At 35.2% G+C, this 10,324-nt stretch overlaps 1 protein-coding gene across 3 annotated transcripts; it reads left to right on the top strand.

Annotated features, from left to right (window-relative positions):
• On the top strand, window positions 1-10,324 carry LOC111293683 (uncharacterized). Of its 3 annotated transcripts, XM_089743084.1 has the most exons (20): window positions 1-191; window positions 845-954; window positions 1,756-1,914; window positions 2,052-2,136; window positions 2,340-2,405; window positions 2,507-2,596; window positions 2,776-3,081; window positions 3,259-3,356; window positions 3,884-3,919; window positions 4,027-4,147; window positions 4,869-5,105; window positions 5,507-5,602; window positions 5,701-5,766; window positions 5,937-5,975; window positions 6,070-6,204; window positions 6,335-6,690; window positions 7,076-7,169; window positions 8,888-9,076; window positions 9,296-9,416; window positions 9,800-10,324. In XM_089743084.1, exons 3-19 carry the CDS (start codon window positions 1,805-1,807, stop codon window positions 9,392-9,394), a joined length of 2,223 nt encoding a protein of 740 aa, XP_089599210.1. In that variant the 5' UTR covers window positions 1-191; window positions 845-954; window positions 1,756-1,804; the 3' UTR covers window positions 9,395-9,416; window positions 9,800-10,324. The 3 variants fall into 3 exon arrangements, with proteins under 3 accessions (XP_089599210.1, XP_022742282.2, XP_022742285.2); XM_022886547.2 differs by lacking the exon at window positions 2,052-2,136; XM_022886550.2 differs by lacking the exons at window positions 2,052-2,136; window positions 2,776-3,081.

Raw genomic sequence — 10,324 nt, 5'->3', positions numbered from 1 at the left:
AGTCCCCCCCTCTCTCTCTATCTCTCTCTGTGCCGTTCTTCTCTCTTTTCAATAGCAAAGGAGGAAAAAAAAATCAAAACAAAAAATAGAATTAAATCTAGACACACCAAAATTTGCAAGGGTTTAATTTCATCTCTCTCTTCACCGATTCGTTTCCGTCGCCGTTGGGTTTCATCTTCGACGACCGTCCGGTAAGTTCAAAGCCTTACTGTTTCTCTCCCATCGTCGACTTCGCGCGTTCTTGCCGATAATTTATAGTTTGCTTCCTTGTGTATTTATTTAGTGGACTTTGTTGTTGGATTTTATTTTTGCTGAAAAGTCGTTGAATCTATGTTTATTCTTTGGTTATTTTTAACATTAATTGTCTAGTTTGATAATTTTGGTCAATTTTTGTTTGAATTTTTCAATGAGTTCATCGATTTTTTTTTTTGGGAAATACGTGTTTAATTCAAATGGAATAAGAAATCAAATGTTAGTTTTAATATTTGCGATTATAGTAATTGTTCAAATGCCACGTCATTTGGTAGATTTTGTTTGGAGTGGAAATTTGGTCTTCATGAGTGTTTAGTTTTGATTGATTGAATCTTTTTCTGCAGAATCATGTGGAATGATTTTTATTTTTTTTAAAATGTTAATTATCATTTATGGGTAGATAATTTTGGTCTATTTTGGTACATTTCTTTTGTTTTGTTCTTTTTTTTTTTTTTTTAAATTGATTTTTAATTACAGAATATAAGTTATTCTAACTTAATGTATGGTGTTGGATTGGAATATTCAAGAATTTAGTGAGGAATGAAATATAGGGGTGGTAAAGGTTTTAATTTTCATTTGACTGATTATGTAGGGGTCACTGCAATGCACCGAGTGGGCAGTGCAGGGAACAATGCCAATTCTAACCGCCCACGTAAAGAAAAGAGGCTGACATATGTATTGAATGACACTGATGATTCAAAGGTGAAGTGGTTTTATGTTTTTTTAATCCTTTCATTATTTACCTCATTGTTATTTCTCTTTGAAGCGAGTAAGTTGTCTTCCTTGATATGTTTTTGGCTATCTCAAGGAATTTGCAAATTCAGATTTCATTAGGATTCTAATTTATTTATCTTTGTTTTCCACTGTAATGCCACATTTTACATTCATTGGTGTTTCTGCATCACTAGATTTATATGCCTTTTCTTATCTTTTTATGTAATCATATCGTAGCTAATATTTAAATTCTTGAAGCTTGTGTTTGTTTTTATATGTATTCTTATGTGGGGGCACTCAAATTTATAAATGATCCATAGAATAACCATTTGAGCATGAGAGCTTTTTTTGTATCCTTGTGTAGGTTTATAATACCATGCCATATTTACTTTCCATAAGATTGAGTAAGAAATGTTTATTATATATTTGTGATGTTGATAAACTTCAAATATTTTTGGAACTAGTGAGCCTACTTCTCCAAGGTAATGCTGTGCAAGTGTCATTATTGGATGCATTTTGTCCTTAAGATTTTCGTTACACTAAATTAAAATGAAAATGATGGCCTCTGTTCTCAGTTATAAATTCTTTATATTATTGACCATATCCATCATTAATTTAGGACCATGTTCACAATCAAATTGAATTATTCTGCTAATCCTTTGCTTTATATTCTCAAAAAAAAAAAAAAAAAAAAAAAACTCTTGGATTGTATTTGACCCTTTTATCAGTTTCTTTTGGGTATAGGCACTAGGCACTGATTTTTCTCTACTTTGGTATGTTGTTTTGCAGCATTGTTCTGGCATAAATTGTTTGGCTATCCTAAAGTCATCTGTCTCTGATGGGTGCAACTATCTGTTCACTGGAAGCCGCGATGGCACACTTAAGAGATGGGCACTGGGTGAAGATGCTGCCACTTGCTCTGCTACATTTGAGTCACATGTTGATTGGGTACCTTCTTTTTTGCCCATGACAGTTTACTTTTGGCTATGAGCATGACTGTCATGCTTAGCTGATAAATTTTTATTGCTATAATGTGGTTGAGAGGGCGTGATAATTTAATTTATTTTCTGTTTTTGCTCCACTAGAATGTCACATCTTGATGTATTACCAAATATGAATGGATGGTTGCTTACTAACAACCCATCTCACCAAAAGGAAAATCTCGAGCAAGTATTTCACTTTGCACTTCAATTACATCAATATTCGATTTAAATGTTGAGAGATCTCTTTTATCTTCTTTTTCTTTAGTTTGTGGAATTCACCATCCATATATCTTTTTTTTTTGGACACAACTCATTTATCTTATATATATGATATATCTGTGTAACTGTGTAAGTTATGATTGAGAATAAAGCAATTTCCTTGTTGTACAGGTAAATGACACTGTAATTGCTGGTGGTAATACACTTGTTTCCTGCTCATCAGATACCACATTGAAGGTTTGCTGTTAACTAATGCACAATCTTTGGCTGTTCTTTTTTTTTTTTTGTTTTGACTAATTTCGTTAAGTATTGATATGCTCTTTCCTTGGATTTACCAGACATGGAATTGCTTGTCTGATGGAACTTGTACGAGGACTCTTCGTCAACACTCTGACTATGTTACATGTCTAGCTGCAGCTGAAAAAAATGTAATTTCTATGTAAAATTTTCTGTGGATTTTATTAGCTGCATGGATGAAAGGTTCCTGTTAGTGCAATATGGCTATTTAAGTTTCATGTTTAATTTTGGTGCATAGGTTGTGCTTCAAGGAAGGATGTTTATTATTAGTAGTTACTTTCTGATTCTTTTTTAGTGTCGTACATTTTAGACCAATGTGGTTGCCTCTGGGGGTCTTGGTGGGGAGGTTTTCGTATGGGATATTGAAGCTGCGGTTAATCCTCTCTCAAAGTCCAATGATGTCATGGAAGATGGTTGTTCCAATGGTATCAATGGTTCTGTAAATTCATTACCAATATCAAATTTGCAAACAACTAACTTGAGTAACAGCATTACTGCACACACAACTCAGTGTCATGGATATGTCCCCATTGCTGCCAAAGGCCATAAAGAGTCAGTCTATGCATTGGCAATGAGTGATAGTGGAAACCTTCTTGTCTCTGGTGGAACTGAGAAGGTAGTTTTTACTTCTTACTAAATTCAAGTTTTCTGATAATAACATGTCTCTCTCCCCCTATGCTATCTTGCAAGGAGTGGTCTTATCTTTACCTCTGTTGGTCACATAGTATCATTTTGGTCTTTTGATTTAACAATTTCAGTAGCAATCTTAATTTCATGCGCCACTTTCATATAGGTTGTGCGAGTTTGGGACCCAAGAACTGGTACGAAGACTATGAAGTTAAGAGGGCATACAGATAACATTAGAGCTCTGCTTCTGGATTCTACTGGCAGGTTGTTACAATGAATCCAGCCCTGTAGTCCTTAGTTCTAAGTTAAAATAGTATTAGCTTGATGTTACTTGGACGCTACAATTATGGAGCTTTAGTATTCACTATAAGATACATAATTTTCATCTGATTCTTTTATCTTGTAACTGCTGAACTCTTTAGCAGTAGGATAAACTTGTTGGTTGATTTGAAAATTTTGGAAATTTTAGAAAAGAGAATTTTGATATGTTACCAATGGTCCTATGATGCTAAATATTTTGAGAACAAAAGGAGTGGTTGAAGTGTTGAGACTAAACCTTGATATGGCTTTATGTAGAAGTGCATGTCCACATTTGTTTTATAACTGCAACATTGTTTTCAAGTGAAATTGGGATGAATACTTTTTCTTTGAACATATCAGGGAGTCTACTGTCGTCCGATGGTTTCTTCCTTGATTGACTGCTATTGAATTCTGTTATTTGATTTTATGCTTTTCCGTGGTGTATTGATTTTATTATTGAAGTGTTTGACAGACACTTTGTATTCTTTCAGATATTGTTTATCAGGGTCCTCTGATTCTATGATCAGGTACATTATTTGTGCATTGGTTTCATTTTTGTATAATCACATGCCATTTTCAAACCATAAGGAATCTAAGACCTTGCTTTTTAAGTGGTTGTAATTTTAATTTGTAGGCTATGGGACCTTGGTCAGCAACGTTGTGTGCATTCATATGCCGTGCATACAGATTCTGTTTGGGCACTTGCGAGCGCCCCAACCTTTAGTCATGTTTATAGTGGTGGTAGAGATCTTTCTGTAAGTACATGTTCATTTCATACTTTTTAATGGCCTTTATTTGATGTTTAATTTAATAATGAATTTATGTGTATGGGGCGGGGGTTTGTTGCAAGGATTCAAGGTTGGTTTGAGATTGAAACCTATGCCAGATATTAGAGTAAGGAAGATGAATAAGTGATCTAGGCTTCACACGTAGAATTCCTTGAACTTTTCCCTAGGGCAAGGGTTGGCAAAAAAGTTGCTGAATTTCTTCTAAAGTTTTTGTCTAGTAATTGAAGTAGATCATCCTCAGTTTATGGAGTTCTAGTAATAATGTTCATACAAGGACATGGAATCCAAATAGGAAACTTGCAAAATTGACTTCATACAATTACAACTCCTAAACAATGAATAAAAACCTAATAACATAAGACAAACTCAAGTAAATATGATTCATAGCTCCAAATTCTTCAATTTCCTGTAAATTTTTTGAAACTACCAGAAATGTTTGAATTTTAAAATGAAGCAAACAGAAAATGAAATAAAACCCTGCAACTTTAACTCAATGAAACTTAATGTTAAGACTTGATAATGTCTATTCTAGCTTAAATAAGTTTCTGAACAATTCTGACATCAAATAAGGGCCATACTCTTAAATTTTCTAAGTATGTAAGCTAACCAATAGTTGACATCCTTGTCTGTTAGTTCTAAATATTTTGCTTTAACTCTCAACTTGTGCTTACTTTTGTACATACATCAGTTATATTTGACAGACTTGACAACAAGAGAGAGTCTTTTGCTTTGCACAAAGGAACACCCAATTTTGCAGTTGGCATTGCATGATGATAGCATATGGGTTGCAACGACTGATTCTTCAGTTCATAGTTGGCCTGCTGAAGGAAAAAATCCTCAGAAGGTCTTTCAAAGAGGTGGTTCGTTCTTGGCTGGAAACTTGTCTTTTTCAAGGGCAAGAGTTTCCTTAGAAGGGTCTACCCCAGTAAGTATGTTGTGTGTGTGTGTGTTTTGGCTTACAGCACATCACCTTTTTTATCACGAGAATTTTTGTCTCATAAATCCTTCTTTTCTCTTTTTTATTAATTTGTTTCTAGTATTTCTAAAGAAATATACTCTGCAGTGTGGGAGCACTTCTTTTCTCTATATACTTGAATTTTAGTAAATCTGATGCTGCTCATTGAATTATTAATGGTTCTGTTTTATTTGTTCCTTGCTCACCCAACCCTGAGAAAAAAGAACAAATATTAGATTTTCATTTTATTATCATGATATGCTTTGTTGTGGATATCTCTTTGAACTTTGGCTGTGTGTGGAATTTATTTTAACATTTATCTTCTATCCCTTTCCATTCATTGATGTGCTGACATTGTCAATTATACACAGGCTCCTGTTTATAAAGATCCTATCTTTACCATTCCTGGAACTCCAGCAATAGTTCAGCATGAAATTTTAAATAACAGAAGGCATGTATTGACAAAGGTAAATGTGGTAGTACTTCTATTTGTTGGGTTTTCGTTCCAAAGATTTTGTTTTGGGAAATTGTTTTTCCTTAAATGATATTAATGCTTCTTTAACAGGATACTGCTGGTTCAGTAAAGCTATGGGAGATAACCAGGGCTATTGTGATCAAGGACTATGGACAGGTGAACTAGATTCTTTTCCTGCTTTCTATCTTTCCTTTTTTCTTGAGTAGAAGTGGCTTGCACTTTGCTTTTTTTCACTTACAGGTTTGGCGCACCCAGACATACTTGTACATGCTCGGTTGTGTTTTTAGTTGTATGCATTTATCCATTTCTTTGACTTCAATGTCCAGGTTTCATTTGACGAGAAAAAGGAGCAGTTGTTTGAGATGGTGCGATAACTATTTATTTGAAATTATATCAGTTGAATATAATGCATCTTTTTTTATGTAATTTACTTTTGATTTTTGTTTAAAACCATTCCAGGTAAGCATTCCTGCATGGTTCACTGTGGATACCCGGCTTGGAAGCTTGTCTGTTCATTTGGACACACCCCAATGCTTTTCGGTAGAGATGTATTCTGCAGATCTGAGCATAACTGGCAAGCCTGAGGATGATAAGGTATTAGATTTTCCCATTGATTATGGCGATCTTCTTTTTTCTCCCATTGATTGTGGCAATCTTAAGACAGATATCTGTGAAAAATCTCTGTGATTGTTATTTGCATCTGGTGTTGACTTGTCTTTGGCAGGTTAATCTAGCTCGTGAATCCCTCAAAGGTCTGTTGGTTCATTGGCTGACCAAAAGAAGGCAAAGACTTGGTTCCCAGGCTTTAGTTAATGGAGATGTTTTATCAGGAAAAGATGTGACTGCAAGAAGTCATTCAAGAATTGAGGTAGACGGAAATGCTGAAAATGATTCCATTGTCTATCCCCCTTTTGAGTTTTCTACAATTTCCCCTCCCTCAATTATCACTGAGGGTTCCCAAGGAGGTCCTTGGAGAAAGAAAATTACTGAATTGGATGGAACTGAGGATGAGAAGGACTTCCCTTGGTGGGTTTTGGATTGTGTATTGAATAATCGGCTCCCACCACGGGAGAACACCAAGTAACTTCTATGACCTCATTAAACTTTCCTTTGCTTAATTAAATCTTAAGGTTTGCGAGGAAATTTGCATACATTGAGCTGCTTATTGGTTGACCTCTTTGTCAATATGCTTGCTACACTGGGAGGAAGTTAAAGAAGTGTCATGAAGTCCAGTAGTTTGCTGTGTTTTGGTTTTGTTGTGCCTTTAGTCCTTATTCTTTGATTTTTTTTCTCGTGGATATCTGCATTTCTCTTTATTTAGAAAAAAAAATGTACTTCCTTTACATTGTTGCACTACGTTCAGAACCATGGATAATTATTTGTTTTACTTATCTGGTGTTAAGTACGGTTTCCTTTCATCCTTCCCTCAGTCTCTCTTGATAAAGTTTTCTTTTCATTTTTTCAGGTGCAGCTTCTATCTTCATCCATGTGAAGGTTCAGCTGTTCTGATCCTCACACAAGCGAAGTTAAGTGCACCTCGGATATTGAAAATACATAAGGTATGCCTGTTTAGTTTTCTTAGTTCTTGTAAAAGGCAATTTCCTTTGCATGGCATGTGTTTGTAGAAAGTAGCAAATGTTGTTAATATACAAATTTAGATCACCTGGGTTAATACACTAGAATCTATTTCATATTTTGGAGCATGGATGGCATAAGAGCCAAAAGGGCAATGTTACGTAACTAAAAATGTTATTTTAGGTTACGTATACATTGATAGGACCTTAACTTTGTTGTAGCCAGAACTAAGGCAGAGCATTTTGTGGGTTTGGTTAATTTAGTTGTAAAAATCCGAAAACCGAACCGACCGACCAATAGGTTGAAAACTGAAATTAACCAAACCGACTTAAGTTGGTTGGGTATTGTCGGTTTTTTGTATTTTAGAAAGCAAATAAGTGTTTCAAATGGTTCAAATTCATGTTCTGTTATAATATTATTTCCCCATACAAACATGGCAATTGCTCTCAAAAGTGGATCAGAAGTGAACCCTATCTCATATATGCAATCAAATTCCCCAAAGAAAATCAAGCATTTGTTTTGCAATTTCAACTATCTCCTATCTTTCATTCCCTAAATTGTGATTTATCTCTGAATGCCTAATTTTTTATGTAAAGATTATATATCTTCAAATTTATTCGATTTGCAAGCTTTTTTTTACCCTAATGACATGATTAAAGATCATAAAACAAGGAGCTTTCAGCATCGGACTTAACAACACTGCCTAAATTTATCACTTCATGAAAACAGAAGCAATTACATTAACAAGGGGCTTTCTTCGTTCCAGCAATAGTAACCCTCTTACCCTTCAATGTTCAGTCACTGTAACGGCTCCTAAAAAGAGGAAAAGCTCAAGTGTGAGAAAGTGACAAACCTGAATATGAGTAATAGGAAGAATTTGATTGGTGGAGTCCTTTTGTGAGTTGTGACTAGGCTGCTGAGTTTCGGTTGAAACTTGAAAGGAGACGGGCAAAAGGAAAGGTTAAACAGAACTGCCTGTCAATGGGTGTGATGTGATATGGTGGCTTGGTGGGCTGGTGAGAGAGGCTTGGTAGCCTGGTGGCTGTCAACTGTGAGAGGTGAAAGGGAACTGGTGTCTGGTGGCGTCTGGTGAGTGTGTGAGGACTGAGGAGGAGATAGGTGGAGCGGCAGGCAAAAAGGGTGCGAGGTAAATGAGATGAGAGTAGTATTTTCTTAGGTTTTCACCTGGTAAAAAGATATTAATAATATTTTATTTATTTTAAACATTTAAATATTTAATTTTGGTTTTCTAAACCGGTTACGGTCTAATAACTTAACACTGTAAACCGACAGAAGATCAAATGATTAACCTACTAAACCAAAAATTCAGGTTGATTTATTTTAATTGAGTTTTTTTATTTTTTTTCCGGTTTAAACTGATGAGTGCTCACTTCTAAACAAAACAAGATAGGAACATATTAGGATAAATAATCTTCTGAATTAGCTTTGTTGAGTGCTTAGTTACTTGAATGTTAGAGGGAGATGCCTTTTGGTTTGTTAGATTTTCTTTTCTTCTCTGGTTTTCTAATTTTGGATATGAGATACTGATAAATGGTGCACTGGAAGGTGATGTATGTAGTATTTTTCAAGACATTAAATTGATATTAATGCAGAACAGCTGGTTCTAGATTGTATTTGTATATCAATTTTTAATGGGTTTTCTGGTAATGTAATGTACATTCATTCTGTTGTGGTTATGTAGGTTGTTAATTATGTCATAGAAAAGATGGTGCTTGATAAAGCAACTGATAGTGTAAATACCGATGGGACATTTGCTCCTGGACTTGGAGGACAATTGCAGCATTCAACAGTTGGAGATGGATCTTTTCGGTCTGGATTGAAGCCTTGGCAAAAGCGTCGGCCTTCTATTGAAATTTTATGCAATAATCAGGCAAGTCAATTGCATGTTGGATGTTATAATGCCATTGGCTAGGAGCCTAATATCTCTTTGTCAAAGTTGTGTTTTTTCCTCATTTTCTGGCACCAATATTAGATTTTACTATATGGTGTTTGAAATCGACATAGTAAAATAATTTTAGACCAACTTGTTTAGTTCAAGTTCAATCATATTATGCTGGTCACTTATTTGAATTGCTACTACATGTTCCAGTTATTATCTCCAGACATGAGCTTAGCTACCGTGCGGGCTTACGTATGGAAGAAACCTGAGGACTTGGTACTAAATTATAGAGTGACCCAAGGCAGGTGATTTTAGTGACTTCTGGGAGCAGGTGAGTGGCAACTTATTCATGTTTGTTAAGTTACCTGTATTAGTTTTAACAGAATAACACATGTGATGGTAACTTCTTCGGAGAATATTTGTCATGATAAACGCAGGAAGCCTGTATTCACTTGGATTTGGTTTTTGTTTTTTGAAATAAAAAGGGGGGAGGGGGGGAGGGTGGTTAGTTGTTGAGAGAGGAAGCATGCTGGTAATTTAGTTCTTCAGCCATAATTTTGTCAATTTAACATGGAATCGTGTTTGCTTCATTTTGATCAGTGAATAAACAACAAATAGTTTTTCTTTGAGCATGTCCGGCCATTGGATATATGTAGCAAGCAATCAGCTCAATTAGTCTTTTAACTGTATCCTATCTTACCTATTGGGCTGCAGGTTGGTCTCAGTATATTGGGATGGAAATCTCATGCTTTTGTAAAGTGTTGGGAATTATTTTGTTCTTCTGAGGTTGCCTATCATGATCAGAAGTATCTGGGATCCTTGTATATTTGGACAGGCATTGGTTTTCGATCTGGGGACATTCTCCAGACTTTTTTCAAGAGGATCGTGGTTAATGTTTTCATAGTTGGCCAGGTGCTGTCATAAATTTTTGGTCTTTTGTCTAGTCAAGAGGTGCATGCTTTTGCCATACATCAGAAAAAAAACTATGGGGTGGAAGTGCAAGCAGCAGAAGAGTTAGATACTCCTGGGGACAATTAGCTGAAAGAAAAGTGGTACTTTTTGGGACAAATCATTAGAAATAAGATGTCGAAAGCTCTGTAGATGTGTATTGTGGGAGGTACAATACCTAGTCAAAGAAACTGTTGTATGAAGTTGATTTTTTCTTTATTTTTTATTCCTGGAAATAAGACAATCAATTTGTGTTTAATCAGTCGTATATTTATAGAACATTTCTCTCAA

Source organism: Durio zibethinus, chromosome 14, assembly GCF_047325235.1.
Source record: "Durio zibethinus cultivar Kanyao isolate XHJ-2024 chromosome 14, ASM4732523v1, whole genome shotgun sequence".
In the NCBI taxonomy this organism is placed as follows: domain Eukaryota; kingdom Viridiplantae; phylum Streptophyta; class Magnoliopsida; order Malvales; family Malvaceae; genus Durio; species Durio zibethinus.
Note: the sequence above shows the minus strand (reverse complement) of the source record. Positions and strands in the feature narration are given on the sequence as shown.